General features: G+C 44.6%; 2 protein-coding genes across 2 annotated transcripts in view; both read right to left on the bottom strand.

Annotated features, from left to right (window-relative positions):
- Positions 1-92: 92 nt before the first annotated feature.
- Positions 93-8,708, bottom strand: LOC142557244 (uncharacterized). The gene is made up of 6 exons (XM_075668948.1): positions 8,468-8,708; positions 4,672-4,823; positions 3,900-3,983; positions 2,908-2,946; positions 1,583-1,633; positions 93-232 (listed from the first exon to the last, which is right to left on the bottom strand). The coding sequence occupies exons 1-6, from the start codon at positions 8,532-8,534 to the stop codon at positions 197-199; spliced, it is 429 nt and encodes a 142-aa protein (XP_075525063.1). The 5' UTR covers positions 8,535-8,708; the 3' UTR covers positions 93-196.
- A 9,228-nt stretch (positions 8,709-17,936) lies between these two features.
- LOC142557243 (uncharacterized) overlaps positions 17,937-20,868 on the bottom strand; it is an 11,001-nt gene continuing 8,069 nt past the window's right edge. The window contains exons 5-6 of the mRNA XM_075668946.1: positions 19,553-19,603; positions 17,937-18,086 (exon numbers count right to left, since the gene is read on the bottom strand). Of these exons, the coding sequence (XP_075525061.1) occupies positions 18,051-18,086; positions 19,553-19,603 (87 nt within the window). The 3' untranslated portion in view covers positions 17,937-18,050. The remainder of the gene's footprint in view (positions 18,087-19,552; positions 19,604-20,868) is intronic.

Here is a 20,868-nt window from a genome sequence, read left to right as displayed (position 1 = left end):
ACTTCTCTCGTATTGAATGACAGATGATTGTGCTTCAAAGTGCGTTCTCTGGGAACAAATCATCGTGCGGAAGGAGCAAACGTTTCAGTTCCTTCTTCAACGAAATTTATTTTATTTGACACATAGCAAAGCGTGTCGAGGCGCTGCGGTCTGCGGCCCTCGTGAGTAGTCGCTCTCTGCTCAAGTTTGGTTCCGACTAAACTAGTCCTTCAGTCTTCTGTTGGATGCAAGCCTAGAAAAACAAAAGAAGAGTTATACGAGATGTGACCACTCGATACGTATGCCATAGAATTTCGGCATGCAGTATGTTTCGAATAAGGATATTCTTTACTAAAATGTGTATCACCGTTGTTTAGAATTCCTGCCTAGCTCCTACTAACATTATTAGCACTATATTTTCCTTGCAGTGTAATAATACGTCCGATTGAATATCAAGAAAAGGAGTTCTGACTTCCTCTAAAGACAGCTTTCAGTACAATTTCTCTAGAAATTCAAGGCATACTCTCTGCTAAGCAGTTTTAGTATGCTGCAAGTCAACACTTTTACCGCGAAGCTGATAATGCGACTCGAATGGCTAAATAACATTTCATGCCTGTTTTCACGGTTTTCTAAAGAAAAGAAATAAAAACTCAAGCTACTATATTTTGCAGGAATGTGGCCAATGTTAGAGGACATACGCAGACAAATTTTCAACAGCGTCAGTTAATTAGGTACTAAATGAAAACTGCTAAAGCCTCGTTTATGACCGCCTTAGAAGCGCCGTATGAAACGCTTACAAGGTTTCCCCGCTGCTCTGGGATGACCCAAAACGGCTGGAACTTCATGTTTGCATAAAGTTAGTGCCGTGGTTTCGTAACGCGTAGAGTACGACTGAAATCTGTGGTTTAACTATTTGGCCTGAAAATAATTTCTGACTGCTCATTTTCCTCCCGTTGTCATGCGTTATACGAGACGTGTAGGTGGTTATCCCTGCCTTCTCGGTGAATTGGTCGACCATGCAAGGCACGTTCCTTAGGTTACGCTAAAGTCTGAAGTAATTTTACAGCGAGATATGATAAGTTTAAAAATTTCTAGGTTAATTACAGTCTCTGTAGAAAGTTACTTATTCGAGCTTTCCACAGTGTCATACTGCCATTATCCGCAATCTTTCCCAGGATCGTAAAGGTAGTGTACAAGTCGCCAAGCTCGAGTTCAGTGAAAATGAGGGACATGCCGTGTCTAATGTGGGACGTAAATTTAACGTTTCGCCACATAAGGCAAGCGCTTTGCCTCGTGTCTATTTCCTTGCCCCTTGTAAGGTGCGAGCTGGTTAAAACAGCGTGTAGAAACTTTCATAACCGCTGAAGATTTCGTGTACGTTTTTAATTCTGTGCATGCTTGTTTTCTTTTTTCTTTTTTTTTGGTTATCACATCATCTGCTTCCGAGTGTCTCTTGAACGGCAAGCACGCGACACTGGGAAGAGCAGGAAAAAAGAAAAGCTGCCGACAATGATAAACTGCTAATCTTAGCCTAATGAAGCATGCTTATCGTTCTGCGTGAACTTTGAAAGCAATCACGTGACGATTCAGACAGGTAACTCACTGAAGCGTCGTCGAACATCTTCGTCTCTTCTGGTGTCATTCCCATGGATTGCTGCGTTGAGATTGAGATAAAAACAATGAATATGCATTTCCTCCTCTGGAACGTTCAGCGTCAACGCACACTTTCTTGCTCAAGCACGAGATTCTTTCACACGCAGTGAGGACTGTCGAAGCTGAAAGGCAGATCTTTGCCTGTGTTCGGATTCGTTGTTTTATTGTCTAATCGAAACACGCACATTGCCTTCATTAGAATTACCATATACCGATATAATTTCGGATGCTTCTTCGATAATTCATGTTTTCGGTAAAGAAGTAATGTGTCAAGTTTTCGTCGCATTTTATTGTTTCTGATCTACAACAGCACTTCGTGTTCTTCATCCAAACTGCTATTTCTTTCGCTCTGACGCATTTCATCGCTACTACGCTGCTCCCGCCCTGCAGAAGCGTTTAATGAGGCAAACTAATTGTTTTGTTTTCTCCTTTTCCCAGGGTCCCCTTTTTACGCAGTTCCTTCTTCTTCTGTATTTCCTCCACGTGACACTTTATAAAATAAATGCAGCAAATTGACGGAACTTCCATCGTGTACCTGACGACAACGGATCTGCGCTGTTTTGGTTAGTTATTAGACGGCATATTGTATGTGTCGGTAGCCTGTGTGACGCGTCTATAATGGATGCAGTGGTCGGGTGGTTACGCGTTATGAAAGCGAGTCCTTCACTGGTGCCAACCTGTGTACGCCGTTACTCGACAGCCTTCAAGAGTGTGCACGCGTGCATGACGCGCTCGCGATAACATTTGCCACGCCCTGGCTTCTCCGCACAGCAAATAACTATGCGGAAAAGCCAGCTTCATTGGCTCCCACTGCTGTACCCACAATAGTCCGTTCACGTATATGCGAGCCAGCCCGTTGGAATGCCAAATGTAAGCGTCGTTACAAGCGAATACATAAAGACGCGCAAGCTGCCGTGAGACATTTCTAGATATAAACATGCATTTTGTAAATTGAACGTTCTACGACGTCTATTCCTGCAGCAAGAGAAGTCTATAGAAAAAAAAAATCAGTAGCTCCGTAGGTCTTGGAGGTGCAGCACTTCTTTTTTTAAGAGAAGGAGCCCACTGGTGGACTTGGACGCTGTACGCTTGACCAAAATGTCGACGCTACTTTTCAGTTAAAGAGAACAGAGTGATAAGAACAATGGACATGTTACTTGCACTTCGTTGCCGGGGGGATTAGGAAAGAGCTAATCACACGTGGAGTTCAAAATTCATGAATTCGTTTACCAAGTATCTCGTGATAGGCCTGCTTGTAAGAGAAAATGAACTTACCTTAAAGCTATTCGCCTTCTCTACCAAGCAGCCCCTTATCTGGAAATGAAAGTACTTCAAGTGAGTGAGTCCCCCTTTTTTATTTCCAGTGCTACCTAACACTTCAGACAATTATGCTTGTTCCTTGACAAACATGGTGTGCGCTCAGATCTCACTGTTTTACGTTGCGTTGCCATTGATCGAAGAGGTGACATTATTTGAGGACACTGTATGCCTTAGTCATTTTAATGAAACCTCCTAAAAATAAAAATAAGACAAAAGGTATAACTTATAGTCGGAGTGCGCTTATTCTGACTATTCTCACTACATTTATGACAGAGCTTCTTCATATTATCAACGCGGGTTAGGAGTGCGTAACGCAGGCTTCGATCATGTTCTAGCCAAAGGAGGTGGTTTCGCCTGATAAGACATGGTCTATTGTTTTTCGCTTGTCGTTTCTTATATTTTTTTTTGTGATAACGATGATACCCGGCGTATACATTTGTGCATGGGCCAGTAACACCTTGCAAGGTCAGCACCTTGCACTGTCCCACCTTTCCCGTGTACGCGTTGTTCCCTTGCGACGTTTAGCTACAATTATTTCGTACCGGCAAACTCAACTTTCAATACTTCTGCCACCTGCTAACGAATCTCAAAAATTACTTATATTGCCTGTCCAAACTTACTGGCATGACGTTCAATGAACGTTCCCTGTAGATTTTTCTTCGTGAAAATCCAGCTCCGGCATGTTTTCAGTGACTAGGAGTTCTTTGTGTCATATTCATACTGTGACTGAGTTAGGAAAAACACGTGCTAAGCATAGAAAGTCAAAATGTGGCCTTATGCCTGTGCTTACGGCAGGATAAAAATTTACTCTTCCGAAAGTGCAAAAAAGAAACAATGGGTCAGCTTTAGCGATAACGGATACGAAGTATACCTTATCACCAGTCTGTCGTTAGTAATGAAGAACCTTCTGTCAGCGTAAACAAAAAATCTGGTCCTGATCTACTCACCGCCGTTGCTCTTTCCTGCGGGTCCCTGATGCCTATATGTTTTCCACCGCACTCTATAGCTGTCGGAATGGCGCTGTCGGCAAGCTGCACAAATATTGTAGCCGTTTCAGCATGTAAGTCAATGATAGGCCAATCATTTAAGATAGTAACATAGGAGCGGGTAGAGAAGGCCGAGACACATGTTATCTAGTAGATAGATAGATAGATAGATAGATAGATAGATAGATAGATAGATAGATAGATAGATAGATAGATAGATAGATAGATAGATAGATAGATAGATAGATAGATAGATAGATAGATAGATAGATAGATAGATAGATAGATAGATAGATAGATAGATAGATAGATAGATAGATAGATAGATAGATAGATAGATAGATTTTATTGAATGAGGGCTGGGGTACATTGTATAGCCTCCTACTCCATATGAAAAAAGTAGTTGCTGAAGTTTTTCGAAAAAGAAGACACTTCGCTTGCACTGCACTCGTATAACATTTACAACAATGTCTCCTTACTGAGGAAAGCTGTTATGGGGAACAAATGCATTATAAGTCTTTATGCGAAGCTGGTGAATAATCTTTTAGAAGTGCTTCCAAGTTCCCCATTACACTTGTGGCATGGTTCATGACGAATACTTCTGCTGATCTCAGACGTGTTGTAACACGAACAAAGGAGGCTTCTGGGGATTGTCACTGTGGCCATCACCCGAAATGCCAGTGTACTAAGACGCTCGCTTTTTGCGTTTTGATCGAGTGGGCGTGGCACTAACTTGCTGGATGATCTTCGGGTTGAAGTCCTTGGCGACTGTGAGGCACTCGCGCGCACCGTCGATCGCACTCAGATACTCCTGAGCCTTGGCCTGGTCCTTCACAAACTCCCGCACCAAGGACTTCAGTTGCTCGATGACTCTGTCCACTGCAGCTGCATTCGAGACAGGGAGATAGGATATGCAGAAAGGAGAGCAGGGAGGTTAACCGGAAGAGCGTACGGTTTGCTACCCTACATAGGGGGCGAGGGAGAAGATTAGGGCAGGAGCTTGGGCTTGTTGATCGTAGTTCGTAGCGGCGGTTTTTGCTTAACGAGCAGAAAGTAGGAAAAAAAAGGTTGGATTTTTTTTTTCCTTTCTTCTAGCGTGCTACGCAATACCGCCGTTATGAAGCAAGAGGAAAATAGACAAATAAGAAAAGGGCTTCCGGAATACACGTGCAACAGGAAAGGTTCACCGTGGTCAAACGCATTCACACAAACTCGTTGATCTTAAAATGTACAACAGCGCATTTAGAGAGTTGTGAGCCAATGTGCGGCGAGGTGAGTTTTCTAAAATGCAGTCTCAGAAACAAAGACTGTTCGTTCGGTTCTGCTAATGTGTAGGTGAACGATTGTCTGTGTCTCTATTTTTTTTTCTCGGGAGGATTTGCCACAATGTAGGTACTTATAAAACTGGTGCCTTTCACACAACATGTTGGCGGGCAACCGCTCACAGTTTTAGCAGAATTGATAGCCGATAATGTTGAACCGATGATCTACCCTCAACTTCTGTGTGTGTCTCGCGGAACATAAAAGTCCTGTTTTAGACATGCGGTGTTGCTTTTTTTTTATCGAAGCCTCCTTTTACTATTCGCTCCACTCTGTGAGCACACCCTTTCCGAGTGGAGGACAAATTGGGTCACTGGGTATATGTGCCCCAATACGATAAACTTGGGCCACTGGGTACATGCAACACGGTATGTGCCGATTCTTGGCCGATCTCCCAGAATCCGTGTGTTCCAGCGTGACGTAAGTCGTATAGGAGCTTTAAATGTGTATCAATATATGTCGTGTACTTCTCTAAGCATCAACCCCGCATCAGCATTCCTCCATCGACAAGCATGTTGCATTGCCTTCGCCTTCGTGACACAGGCAGCTAACAACTATGGGTGACGGGGCTGTTTTCTTACGATCCGCTACAGCTGCTACATCGTTACCACACAAAAAAAGCTTCGCGCCACATTGATATCAACCTTGCGTTCGGTCAACGTGTTCTTTTTTCCACAACTTACTTCAATGCCAGAGGTGCTCATAGGTGTAAACTTAGCGCGATGAGCAATTGGGACGTCCATGCTGAGTTTACGTCGATGTTATCGCGAAGCCCATTGCTTATTCATTTCAACTGTACTCATGAGCTTCGTTTGACTTTGGATACGATTTTTTCTTATATGTGTCAAAAGCAAATTTGGAGGGTTAATACAAGGGAAAATTGTTTTGGCCGATTAACCTGCTCGTAGGAGAGAGGTGCAAAATAGTTGGTGTATATTTAGGCTCAGTGTTAATTCACGATGATCAGCGACTATATTTTTCTGTCTATTTGAGGGTCTCTTTACCCTATACGCTGACTCTCAAGTATGCCTTAAATTGATGACATCGATTGCTTTGGGATGCGAGCCATAGTTTTAGACACATTAAGCCAATGCCAGTTGACAGTTCATTTCAAAGGATTTCGGGTTGAGTGTGAGTTTACCACAAAAATCGCTTAGAAGCGCCAGCGACATCAGTAGTAATGTATATGTAAAACATGATGTAATACTGTGCCGCAAAAAAAAAACTGTATTACAGCCGCATTTTGCCTGTGAAATTCTATCCCTTTGAATGGTCACTTCAGAGTAATACAACGTTCAGCTGCATTAGTGAACTATAATTTAGCAATAGTCTAACACTACTCTTACTGGGAGAGGAAGCTCAATACGCCAAAAAAGGAGCCAAAACAAAAAAGCGGGTATCGACGCCTTCCCGAGGATCCCGAGTCCACTCACACTTAGGTCATGCATTTGCGCAGTGCCTACACTGAGGTCTGCATAATAAAGAAGGGTCGTGTTGCATCTTCTTCAAACAAAAGGCTCAACCCAGGTTTCAAGAATTCTTCTCGCATCAACTGCTTAAATACGAGCAAATAGTTTGAAACCTACAACGTCGGGCTGACGGACTGGCACTAAGCTTTCCACGCAAAGTTTAAAATGCGGAACGGCATCCTTTATGTTTTTCGCTACTAAAATCGAGATTTTTCTGCCAGAAAGAATGAAACTTGAGTTCCTAACAAATACTCTCCGTGGGAAAACTGGTTGTAGTGTCAATTTAAGTTCGTTTTAAGCAACAGAAAACATTTAGTTAAAAGCACCCCAAAAGGCACTGTAGTGGTCTCGGTTTTATGCTATTCTAGTTTTGCACTTAGGCATGAGCAGTTTTATTGTGCCCACGGTTGCTCTATCTAGACTAGTTGCAGTAGAACAGTGTCGCTTTGATTAATCGTGCAATTGCTGCAGAAAAAGTGTTACATTGGTATTCTGGTGTACATTTAGCCAAACACTTCTCCAAACAGGGCTCTCAAGTCTGATCTTTCATGATCGACCAAAAATATGAAGATAAAGCCATGGCTTTTCTGGAGCTCACACGGACTGAAAATACGCACTTAATTCCACTGCTGCTTCAGGTAACATTTCACCGTACTGCGCGTTTGCGCAAAGGGGCAGCATAATAACCGGAAAACCGTTGCCTGTTGTTCCAGGTCGTGAGTGCCTATTTCTGGCAGCTAGTGTAAAGGTCATAGCTTGTAGCAAACGGGCCTGGTTCCAGTGCTCACTGCCTCAAATTCTGTATGTACACTATGTACCGTAAATCATTGCTTCAATGTTGCTTAGTGAAAATTTTTTGAATGATTCTGTTGTCGAATTATCACGAAAATTCTGTGGGCCATCACAGTTTATTAAGTATGGTCCGCGAAACATCATCATTAAGACCCAAATCTACTGCATTTATTATTCTGGAATATTCCCAGCTGAAACACGCTATATATAAAGGCAATTTCACGTCACTGTTTGTGGCCAATGTACTCTGCTGCCCGTCATGCGAAAACGCCTATGTGATTTAAGAAGACCCGTCCCGTGTGTATAGGTTTGACCTCCTCAACCATGTATGTATGCTGCTGTGACCGCCTGCAAGGAATTTCTCAGCGCACACGCACGCACGCACGCACACGAACAGAAATTGCTGTCGCCATTGCGTGATACTTCCTCAATACAACAATATTATCACTGCTGTGAAATAAACTTAAGAAGATTTTGTGCTTCCTTTATTTTTCAGGGAAGACAACGAGCGTGTGCTGCATAATCGAAGCCGTTTCTGCTACAGTCTCTGCTACATTTACCTATAGCTTCCTTCATTAGCCCTTCGTCAATCTTTATAAAGTTACTGAGCGCCAAGAAACTAGCATGATAGAGTGTTGCTAGTGTTTTTCTTCTGCTAATATCGCGAAATAGTGCTGCAAGATGGGCGTGTCACTCTGGCCACGTTACACTAATGGCATTCATACCGTGCATGCCGTAAAGCCAATTGCATTCACGTCAGAGAATTGAGTTCGTTTATTTCACCATGGAGCTTCGGCGCGTGCGAAGAAGCACAGGAATAATCTTAGCCACACGACTATCTCGACTGTACAACGCCGAGCGCACGTGCTTAATAGCGAAGCAGAGCCAAACCTCACACGATGTTCAGATTCACCCCTAATACACGTAAATGAGTAATGCCGTACTCACCGTTCGCGTCCACAGCGGCGGAGGTGAAGCAGAGTATCACAAAGACTGCTACAAATTGGTTCTTCATGTTTCTTTCGGCGAAGGAGAGTGTTTATCCACAGGAGAGCACGAGAGCCAACTGCCCAACTTCACTACCGGCGACTTGAAGTTGAGCAACTGCTGTTACGTGGGTTGCGCGAAGCGAACTCTTCGAGTGACTGTGTGCGGGATTGTCTTCCGCCTGTGCAGTCTGGTGTGCGTCAGCACCTGCATTTATACGGCATTAAGGAGGAAAGCCGCTCATCCAGTTGCATCTGTTTCGGCAAGGAAAAAGAAAGAAGTAAAGAAAAAAAGGTCCTGGGAGGTTTGCTCTCAACGCAATAAAGATCGTTGTGTCGGCAGACCGAGCATGCGTGGCACTCTTTCCTTTTTTCTTCCTTTTCCTTTGTGATTTCCGTCTGTGACGCCACTGACCACGAGCCAATAAATTGGCTCATGATCGGAGACATTCAGAAGCTGATTGACAGAGCTAGGCTTAGCAATTGCGGAGCCTAGCTGACACATATAGGATGTATAGACTATTCCCAGGACAGGACGTAAATTGGAAAGCAAACTTTGGTGACCGCGGCCACAGAATCGGCCGTATCGGGGCTCATTTGAATATGCTGGCCTCGCACATATATTAGTGCTTTCCGCGAGATGAGAGTAGATAACCCTTCCCTGTACACTTCGAAAGAATGAGTGATGCTTTGTCACGCATGGTCTGGTACACGCGGAAAGAGTTTGTAAGATGGGTTTCCTTGTGTGTGCCTCGGTAAGGAGGAATTCGCCATGGAGGTGCAACTATGTTATACTTGCTCGTTCTTGTGTCATTGTCTCTTTCTTCAAACTGCTTCATTGCGAGCCCCGTCTATGCCCTGAGGCCCTCATAATGACGACGAAGATGGTAATACACAAGCAAGACATTCTGGAGGAATTCACTGTCATCGAGGAAGCTCACCATCAATTAGAAGAACTTGGCCTTAGGTAATGAAACTCCTTAAAAAGTTGCTAAAGCAGTTATAGAACTTCACATAATCATGTTCTAGTGACACCTGGCTCCTGCATTACGCCAGGGAGTGTCACAGGCATTGAGGCGACACTAGAAGCCCATATGGATAAACGAACGTTGTGACTTCATGTATCACATATCACAAGGGGAGATGCGCCATATTTTATGACGAATTTCAGCCCTTGATTGCAGAGACGCAGGGTTTGACTAGAATTCGAGACCTCCACCTTTATTTACCATTGACGCTTGTCTCGAGTTTCGTGTCCCACGCACGCTATAGATACCAGTAGGTCTTTCGAAAAACTAGTTTCTGGCTGGAAGCTTGGTATCGCGTTGAAAAGACATGTTCTGCATGATGTTGCATTGATAGTCCACGAATCGTTTCTGGCCTCACGGATGACGACATACGCAATGTAATAATAAAGTGCGCGACATGGTACTCAAATGGGCCATTTCTTGCATTTCCTCAAGCTTAAAAAGATTCTGTACACATGCCCAACACATTTGCTGGTTCGAGTTGGCGCATTCGATTCGAATTTGCGGGTGTAACTCCTTAAGTGCGGTGGCCGCATTTCCGTGCAGTTCGATTTCACCATCATCATTATCATCATCATCATCATCAGTCTGCTGTTATTTGCACTGCAGGACGAAGGCCTCTTCCAGCGGACTCCAATTAACCCTGTCTCGCGCTAGCTGATACGAATTTGCGCCTGCGAATTTTCCAATTTCATCACCCCACCTAGTTTTCTGCTTTTTATGTTGCATTATGTTGCATTTATGTTGCATTATAAAGATCAAGGATAGAACAGGGCCTAAAATGCTGACACACTACGTACAACACAAGAAGGACGTGATGTGCCCCAGCTGCGAAATCAATGTTGTGCTCTCTTAAAGAAACGTAAGATGAAAATGAGCGAGTGACTGTGGGCTTTTGAAAGACCGAAACAATTTTTGTGATTAACTTGGGATGAGACACTATGTCGAATGTTTTCGCGGAGTTGAGGAAGATTATGTCCTTCTGACCAAGGGAGTTTAACGTGTCAGAGAGGTCATGGACAATTTCAAGGAACTGGGTGGTTGTGGATAGCTGTGTTCGCAAAACCATGCTGTCCAGGAAAGCCGAAGTTGTATTTGTCCAAGTAAGAAGCGAATTGTTTATAAATAATCTGTTCGAGACGTCTAGAAGACGCGCAGGTAATAGAAATTTGTCTACAGTTCACGGCATCCGCCCTGCTACCGCTTTTTTGTATAGTTGCAATTATTGCGCATTTCCATTCTACGGGAAGCAACCCTTGTCAACAGAGGATTGACAAATTTTAGTAAGGTATTTAGAGTCCAATTTAGCATATCCAGGCAAAAACGCATTGACAATACCATTAGGACCAGGGCTCTTAACATCAATATTCAGCAAGAGGTTTAAAACACCTTGCTCATTGATTTCAACGTCTGCAATAAATGGTCTAGCACACTCGGCTGTAACTTCAGGTCTATGACTATAGTCTTTGGTGAAAACGGATGTAAAATAAGAATTAAAATGATAAGCTTGCATTGCAGCACTGCCACTGAATTGAGAGGATAGCGGCTTTGTGGACGCGTCGACATAACGCTGAAACTTCTGAGGTGCCTCTTTAAGGAAGTTCATGAATGACTCATTACAAAACTTTTCTTCCGACTCTTTGATAAGGCATTTGAAGTCTTGGCTCGTGCGCTGAATGGAGTTCTTCTCGGAGTTTGGATACCTCGAACAGTCCCCGCGTTTCCGTCTTAATCTTCGCTTTAGATTTATAACTTCCCTTGTAATCCATGGATTTGTTCTTTTGATTATCTTATAGCGCTTTGACATGTAGTTGTTAATACAAAGCGTGACTCCCCCTGATGACGTCGCTGGCACCCTGTTCAAATGAACTTGAACAATGGTCCCTTAGGACCAAATGGTACTGTAGGCGGAAGTCTCTTCCCGCAGAAAAAAAAAGCAGAAAAGTAAGAAGAGATACCACGCTCAAAAAGTAAAGAGAGTGTGGTCCTCCACTGGGACGGCTGTAAAGGTGCACCCCTGACATCACTAATGCAGAGATGCGGCAGGAGCGCGGTTGCTGCCGCCAAAGTACCAGGACCATATGCGCACCAGCAGCACTTTGTCACGTGATAAACGCCGGCCATTCCTAACAGTCTGCCGGAGGACACCATTTGGATTTCTTTTCATTATGCGCACCTTGAACAAGATTTCCGTGGCTTATTTTTGTCCATCGCTTTCTTTGTGCGCGGCCCAAAGTTTTGTCGCGAGGCTTCTTACGAACGGCTGCCACTGTTTTGTTTCTATTCATAAGTCTGTGTCTGTGAGGGGCTTTGTATTACTCAACTAGAAGCAACGAATGCGTGAGGCATATCGGTGAATTATGTTCTTCGCCAGACTATCACTTGGCGCACACATTGTCTCGGCTTACCGTTCTCTTCAGGAAAGCAGAACAGAAAAAAAAATTTAGCATTTTGCCTTTTTCTGCAGTGACATTCATTATTCTGAATGTTTCAGCTCTAATATTTAAGAAACTCGCCACGAATACTACTGCTAGATAAGCCACAGCCGCTACTGGAAACAGACAAACATAAACAACTCGTCCGCAAGTCGTTTTGAACCACTGCCAGCAGACGTTACGAGCATGTTCAGATTGGCTACGCTGGTAGCTAGAAACGTTTTCAAGTTAATTTTCTTTCGCAATCTATGTAAGCCAGCTCTACTAAAGTAACAAACGTGGCTTGTAGTAGTGCTGACGTTGTTAGCTTTCACTAGCCTCTTTCTTCAGCAATGAAACTTGTGCCGGCAGAACGGCCTGATTGATTCCTGTTTTTCGCTGAGCACATTATGTTTCAGGCTTATAGCCGCGTGCGCTCCTATTTTGTAAATTTGTTTTTCCCTTGAGCAAAAAGCTGCAGTGATCGGCCACGGGTAGTTCGGCATGTAAACGCATAGCATGCGCAGCTGCCGCATGAGTGAGAGGATGATGTAAGTCACATTACTCAGAATGCATTTTTCTTCCACTGCCTTCGTACCTTTTCCTCACTTGCGCTATGAAAGTACGAGCTGTGTATTCTGCGCGCAGCTTAGCCTGCGCTACTATGCAGAAACGGAGAGAGAAGTGGTTCTAGTGGGGAAAGGAGGAAAGGCCAGCACTGTCTTCTGCAACCCATGCGGGAGCACGGCTCAGGCAGCAATGAACGTGAAACTTCTTTCACTTTTTTTCTTGCTCCTTACTCCGGCCTCACCCCCCTTCCTCTCGCCGCCAAAAGAGCGTGTTCACACTGGCTCTCTCGGAGTATCAGGCCTCCCTAGGGCCTTCCTTCTTGTTTACATTTTGCTTCAAGACAGCGCGCCTGTCAGCGTCGGGTAAACAACCATCGCTGCCCACTGCGGTTGCACCACGGTTTGTTTGCTTGAGGTGCGTCAACCAGCCCGGCAACGTGTACAGTATCAGCGACGTGAGCTCCACGATTTGCAAGCTTGTCCGCGCACTGCTGTTGAGTGAAGCATATCGAACTAGCCGAACGCCGCAACATAACACCGTTGGAGAGTTGTCCTTACTGAGAAGTAAGCTCGCGAACAGAAGAAACCGACCTGTCGCTGAGGTAAGTGCATGCATTTTATTTTTGTTCTCAAATATATTCTTCCAATTGGGTGCATGTAGTATCAATTGGTGCATGTATTAACATGTGCGTTTTTAATTTCTTTTTCCGCAGGTATATTGTGCGAACGCTTACGAGTATGGTGGCTATAACACTGCGACTCCTTTTCACGCAGTCTCCCGGTGATGCCCTGCTTCAGCGTATAATTTATCGTCAGTAGAAACGCACTCCTCGGTTTGAAAACACGCTGCTCGACAAGCCTCGGCGGGGGCCCTGGCGAAAGCTGGACCGTCGTGATTCCTTACCGATGCAATAAATTCTGCGATCTGACTGCTGTTCAGAATTTTCTGGATTGCTAGATCCAGCTGTTTTGTAGTTTGGGTGGTAAAAATGAAACAGTGCACTCTTCTTACTTTCTATTCCTATTCTAAAAGCTTATAGGTTGCTAAAGGCTTAGCACAGCTGCCCACTAGTACATCCGAGAAGTGCTGTAATGAAGGACAAATTTAACTCGCCATAATTGCTTAGTTAGGTCTTGAACATATAAAGAGCATAATTTGAGGCAGCATAGCCTGCTGCCTATTTTATGCGCGTATCTGTATTTTTGTTAGCACAGCCAACTTCTCCGAATGGGCGGCAGATGTCTGAGGAAAGCGGTCTCCAATTTAACGAACTCTGTTATGCGCCACGCAGCTTGACTGCACTATAGCCTGCATGGGAAGACAAGCAATAGGGCATTTGTTCACATGCGACTATGATGAGTGGCAACAGGCGATATGTATCGAATTTCTGACTTTGTGCCCCCTTGTATACTCGCTGCATTGCTCGCAGTGTTGTGATTGATATCATCGGTATATGTCTTATATACAGATGCCATCTGTGATTTGAAAGGGAGGGTTCGCCGTCGCACAAGCGCAAGACTCATAACGTTTGCAAGTGTGTTCAAGGATTGCACCGTTCAGATCACCCACGTGGCCCACACGCAAGTGAACTAGCTTGCGTGAAGGATCACTTGGAACGCCAACTTCACCCGTCAGTGGCGTATAATAGAGTGCCTCGATGTCCTGCTCTCCCACCACTCCGTACGGAGCCGCGGGCGAAGAGTACATCGAGTTGCCCTAGTATATTAAATAACGTGCCAACCCTACAGTGCGTCGTACACCGGTGAATCAGGCAAGAGCAGGTAGCACGTCAAACAACACAAAAATAACGCAGCCAAGGGACGCGCGGCTAATTGATTCAATCTACACGTCAGACACTTAATCGGACAGAAGGGAGTCTACTCGAGACACAGAACAGTTCACTGCGTCATCGATTACGTATACAAGGCAAAGCCCAGCCTTTTGCGCATTTGTGAAGAATGAACCCGTACGGATATCGAAACGTCGGAAACTTTGTTCTTTTTGTTGTCTGTGGTGAGCGTTTGTTTATCTCCAAGAAAAAAAAAAGAAGAGTTGTAAAAGGATGCCTGCTAGGCGCCATCTACCATGGTCTAGTGGCAGGACGCGACGCTACACCGAAGTAGCTCATCCTTTTCAACCTCTTCCAAGTGCTTTTCTGCCAGGCCAGCCTCCACCCCCTTTGTCGTCATCAACGTATATTGTAACGGTAACGGTACAATATTGATAGGTGTCCTACCGGATTAAAAAAAAATAAAAGAGCGAGAAGCAACATTGGTGCATTTTAATACAAATAAAGACACTATGAAGCTTTACTATGAAGCTTTATTTGGTGACCTTTTTGTAAATTATTGCATATTGCATCGTACCGCCATGCGAAATTTGGGCAGGCATTTGTCCATTCTTGAATCGTACGAAATAATAGCATTGGCAATATATTTTGCAATGTGCCAATACGGCCACGTCCGTCGTTAAGGCATTACGTTATGTTGGCTAAGAACGGCGCGGTTGGCTATTGGCTAACACTGGGGCTGCCAGTGGGCGAGGTGTTGCCTAATATGGCTAAGCACTGCAGTGCCAGCTAGTTTCCCATACTGGCGCCGCCAGTCGCCAGCCACGCAAGTACTACTGCTCGCAAGCGAGCACTAGATCAATGTAGATGAAGTTAACAAATTCGATCGAATTTCGATCACGAGGTCCTGCACCGAGCAGGAGCTTCTTGATCCCAGTGTCGACTCCGCAGACAGTGGTCGCCGCGTCTGTCCATCGACTGACGACTTCTAAGAACCGCGAGACGGCGCCACAAAACTTCTCATTCCAGAAGTTCCCCCACTCCAATCATACCGTGAAGGCGACGGTGACTCCACAAACAATACTTGGTCCGGCAAATACGTGTAGACATCCCGGCGTCGTTCGGTTGGGGACGCGGCGCATTGGGGTCCTTACAGAGAGAGTCGTCGCAGCAGACGTGGTGGCGCCAACGGGCTGGGGACTGATGTATTGTCGTCCTATCAAAGCGAGTCGACGCCGCAGACATGCAGGCGCCTTTCCGACGGTCGCTTCCCTTAAGTACGCCAGCCTCCGCCGGTCGAATGTAGCATTTGTGTCATTTAAGCTGTCATGTTTGTCAACAACCTGAACACTGAAACATTTATTTCCGCGTTCCTCGTCCGTCAAGCTCTTGGGTGAGCCTGATATTGCGTAGTACTATACATTTCTGTCAGCATAATAAGGAATGTCGCTGAAGTCAGCACTACGAAAAGGTCCCCTTTTCGTGGTGTTAGCTTCAGCGACAGTTTTCAATCTCGCCTTGTCGTAACGTGGGCATGACTGCACGGGCCCGCCACAGCCCGCGAGCGGGCCTTGGGCCGGGTAAGAACTGCTGACTCGAGCCCGCGTCGGAGCTTCCTGCCTTGGAGCTTCGGGCTCGGGTCGGGCCCTAGACTCAGACAGGCCCGGCTTAGGCCCGGACATGCTATTTGCAGCTCCACTAAACGGAAGACTACAAAAACTGCAGCCCTATGCAAATTTTATATCGGTGGTGTCTGTCGTTTTTTGAAGAAAGTCGAGGCAGCCAGACCATGACACAGCATCTGTACGTTGCACAGATTAGTGTACACCTGTGGCGCTCTTTGGCCACAGAGATAACGGTACCAATTGATCAACCGCACCCTCTGAACGTCCCGCTTTTTAATGCGATCAGCATTCTTTGCCTACTTAGGTACTTTTATCTATCTATCTATCTATCTATCTATCTATCTATCTATCTATCTATCTATCTATCTATCTATCTATCTATCTATCTATCCTTCCTTCTGTCTGTCTGTCTGTCTGTCTGTCTGTCTGTCTGTCTGTCTGTCTGTCTGTCTGTCTATCTATCTATCTATCTATGTATCTATCTATCTATCTATGTATCTATCTTACGCCATGTGACCCAATTGTCAACTAACTTGAGCCACTACATATGTACTCGAGATCATGGTACTTCCATCGTCGTCATACAAATACTGTCCATCGTTTTTAGGTAAAGCGTATGCGCGGATGCTGTAGAACTTCTCAGCATTGGTAAGAGGAATGTGATAAAGAAAACAGAGCGCAGGAAAGGTTATTCTCTCATTGAATTTTTCTTTTGTATGCAATTTTCACACGTTAAGTGGCTCAACCGTCGTATTCGCAGCCTTGTATGTTTTTTCTAGAATTGGGTGGGTTCCCTGCGAATTTGCCTGAACAAGCAATCATATAATATTCCACTCTGATAAAACTGCGTTGCCTGCATTGTACATGCACTGTACTCAAACAAAAGTACACAAAGTACAGATTAGCATATATTGCGAAGAAAGGGTGTATAGAACGTCGACTAAAGAACTGACACGATTATATTGAAGTCAAATAAACCAGTAATAATTGCATGTTCCCTGTGAAAATATGATTCCACATGAGCGTTAGCCTAGTGGATCACGAATTTCTGTTTAATGAAAAAAATTTCTAGTGTCCATGTAATATGGTATTCTTGAAAGTCAACATACCAGCGTATTTAAATTTACATTCGCACCAAATTTATTGGCTAATGTTCCATCACTGTACATCCCAATGATTATATGATCTGCAAAACAGAGATGAAATGGCTGGTGATGTCTACGGGAGTGTTCATCTATGCCTTTCCCATAGTATGTTGCCGCACAACTATTTAGAAGATGTAGTACGGCCATTCATGTCACAATTTAATGCACAAGCATGGTGATCAAGGCATCTATTTTTCTCTATCCTCCTTCGTAAATGTAAGCAGGCGTTGTGCCACTCCCGGCGGCTGTTGCCAGCCTGATCCGTACCTATTTTCCCAACTGCCCATTTTGTATGTGTGTTTTGTACCAAATATTCGACTAGTTATCTGTGAGTGGTCGGCCAGCAATGAAACGAAATGAAATGTTTATTTCTCTCACAGATAAAGTAGCCATCAAGAGGGGACGCATGGCAAAAAGCTGTTTTAATACAGTGAAGATCACCCGACGCTGGCTGAGCCCACGACAGTATTTTCATAATAACCGAGAACTTCACCCAGCTTCGTTTAGACTCAAGGGCTAATGGGTCGTACAGAATAGGGCCGGGCTCAATTGAGCCGGGCCGATCCAGCCTGGCCCAATGAATCTTTCAGGACCAGACTTGATAAGGGTCACGTTTAAAATCTCCGGGCCTGGCTCGGGCTGCCCAACGCATGGTACTTTTGGGCTCGAGCCGGGCCCGGCCTAAAATATACGGTCCGTAGAGTGCTCATCAGTAACCTTCTTTGTTCTACCACCATTCTTCACTTCAACCCTCTTTCCGTTAACCTCTATATTGCTTTGGATGTGTGATAAACGTGTCTCAAAGTGCGTTTTGCGTGGACAGAACATTGTGTGGAAGAAGTGAACGCTTCAGTTCATGGTTTTCCATATTCTGCTAATTTTATTTTCTTCGATACTTCTAAAAGTTGCGTCGAGGCATGCCGGTGTACTGCGGTCTCCTGCAGTTCTTGAGCTCTGCTGAGTTTTTGTTCCGACTAAACGACTCCTTCGGCTACCTTCTGGATGCAAGCCTGGAAAACAAAGAAAGAGATACAAAGGTGCGATGAGTATGAAGCAGCCTGACGGCATGTACACTGAATGGAGCAGTGCGCTTCAAATGAAGGAATTCCTCACTAAAATGCCTACTAGCATTGCTTAGCGGTACTACCGACTTCCTGCCAACTTTATCCGCATCCTATTTATATCCCCCCTCCCCAGATCTAGTAAGATTTCCCATGTTATATTTTTTTAAAGTCTCCTACTTTCCCTAAGCACTGCTACACTACAATTTCTAGCAAATCGAAGATACCTTTTGCTAAAAGCAGCTTCAGTATGACTCAAATGCAAATTTTGAAAGCGACGCCACTATAGCGACTAGGAGTGCTCAAAGAACATTGTGTGCCTGGTTTCGACGTTTGCAGAAAACAGAAATATAAGAAATTCGATTACTCACGAAGTTCATGATCACGCTTAAAGGGGAAGCGCAGTCAACACATACGGAGCCGTAGAAAAGGACAACACGAGCGCTTACCCACAATTAACAGTTGCTTGAAGGAAAAGCACGCGTATAAAGGAAAACGAAGAAACTGCCCATCACTCACCGCTTCACTGTGGAGCCTTATCAGCTCTCGCCAATGTATACCTTGCGACACCGTGATCAATAGCGGAGCAAATTGAACGCTTTGGTAAGTCAGCATGCGAAGTGTAGCATGTTTCTCGCCATTACAGCCTTTGTAAAAATATTTTAGCTAGTATTCGAAAGCGTAATTCGCGTGCGAAGTTTCAAACTGACGATTCAATGGAGGGCAGCGAATTATAAGCTGCATGGTTCGGTTACAGGCAAGTGAAATTCTTTGTGCCCTAGCCCCCCCCCCCTAATGAAAACACCTTAGCAGAAAATTGGGATGGGATTCTCAAAGAAGGCAGAAGTCTGCTTTCCTTTCTTTCTTAAGCACTTTTGGCAAGACAATGTAAAACAGCATAAGTAGTCACTTCAGTTACTACTTCTCAAGCTTGTTCAAGGATCCACGCGCTTAGACATATGTTTCGATGCACAATCAGAGTCGCCGTTCGAAAAGAAAACGCGGAGTCAAATGTTCGCCTCACATGGCATATTATTTTTACTCTCTATTTTAGATTGAAATGCTGACGAACATACAAAGAAATTCCAATTTTTCTGCCGTTATGTTGTTCGTCTTCTTGTAACAGCCTTTAACTAAGCCTACATTACGTTCACATTTACGCAAAAGTACAATTGGCTCCTATTTCTTTCATTTTTTTATAGTCCTGAAATTGAGATCTACCTGAATGTTTGCCGTTGTTCGTATTCTTTTTTTCATTTACTGTCGTTGCAGCTACTAATAACTTTCATCACCACTAAAGATTGGATGCGCCTTTTCTAATTGTCTGCTCGGTTTTCGAATATCACACCATCCGCTTCGGGGTGCATGTCTCTGGTACTAAGGATTCAACCAGGTTATTCAATCATATAACTCACTGAAGCATCGTCGAACATCTTCATCTCTTCTGGAGTCATTCCACTGGATTCCTGCGTGTACAATTAGATGAAATGCAGTGAAAATGCAGTTCTTCCGTTGAAACATTCAGTGTCAATGCATTCTCTTGGGCTGTAAAAACGCGAATCTGTTTTTTACGCAGTGAGAACTCTCAAATCTGAATGGCTGATCTTTCTTTCTTTCTCTCTCTCTCTCGCTGTCGTATTGTTGTCTAAACGAGCCATGCACATTGCAGTCATTAGATTTAGCATGTACGGATTGAACTAGGAGTAATTGTTTGATATATAATGTTATTGTATTAACTTTGACGTGCCAACCTTTTATCACATTCTTGGTATCGACCTAAAGCAACGTCGTGTGATATTTTTCCACATTGCTGTTTCTTTGACGGACGCTTTCGATCGTTAATATGCTGCTCCCACCATGCTGAAGACCTTCATGCTGCACAGTAATCGTTTCTCATTTTTCATGGTTCCTTCTTACAAAATCACTGAGGCGTCTGTATTTCTTCCACGGAATCACTATGCAAAGAATAAGGAAAAGCAATAGAACTTCCATCCTGTATTTTACGACAACGCCCGCACTCTGCTTTGTTAGCTCATCGACGGCACATAGTGCGCTTCACGTGGTCTGCCTTACTCGTGCAGGGCATGCATTGATCCGGCCATGACGCGCAATGAAGTCTAGCACTTTAGTGGTGACATGCTCCTTCCAACGATCTTCAAGAGCGTGTGTGCGTGCTTGTTGCACTCGTGACGACTGTGCCAAGCTGGCTTTGCCACATTGCACGTGTGGTGGGAAGAAGCCAACTTCACCGGCTCCTATTGCTTTACGTGCGACAGCATATCCACCGCAATCATTTGTTGGCATACTGACGTAATATGTATGGAATGCCAAATGTAAGCGTCGTTGTAAGCAAATGCGTAAAGAGGGGCAAGCTGCCTTGAGACCTTTGCAGACGTCGTCGAAATGCGTGTTCCCAAGTTGGACGTTCTGTAACGTCTTTCCGGCAGCAAGCTAGCTCATGCAAGATGTTACGCAGGTCAAACGCACATCTTGTAATCTATGTGAAGTGAAGCTTTCGCAAATTGGGCAACTAACTGCTGTATTTTTTTCTGTCCGTTTCATTCCTGCGTCTTTAGCGTAATGAAACATGGCGTGCGGGCGTGTGTGCCCGCGTGCCCGCGTGCCCACGCGACATATTCCATCACGCGACGATCATCTCAAGAATACTGGTTGGCGTTCGCACCATTGAAGATTACGCGCGACTGTGCCCTAGTGGTCAGAGCATCGGGCT

The sequence above is a fragment of the Dermacentor variabilis genome, chromosome 9 (genome assembly GCF_050947875.1).
Source record: "Dermacentor variabilis isolate Ectoservices chromosome 9, ASM5094787v1, whole genome shotgun sequence".
Classification (NCBI taxonomy): Eukaryota; Metazoa; Arthropoda; class Arachnida; order Ixodida; family Ixodidae; genus Dermacentor; species Dermacentor variabilis.
This window is presented reverse-complemented; position numbering and strand designations above follow the sequence as displayed.

Excerpts from the sequence above, each read along its gene's own strand:
- LOC142557244 (XM_075668948.1), bottom strand. The coding sequence starts at position 8,534 with ATGAAGAACCAATTTGTAGCAGTCTTTGTGATACTCTGCTTCACCTCC. Across the intron at positions 3,984-4,671 it reads ACCCGAAGATCATCCAGCAA|CTTGCCGACAGCGCCATTCC; the intron begins GTTAGTGCCACG and ends ATATTTGTGCAG. Across the intron at positions 1,634-2,907 it reads AGAAGGCGAATAGCTTTAAG|CAATCCATGGGAATGACACC; the intron begins GTAAGTTCATTT and ends ATCTCAACGCAG.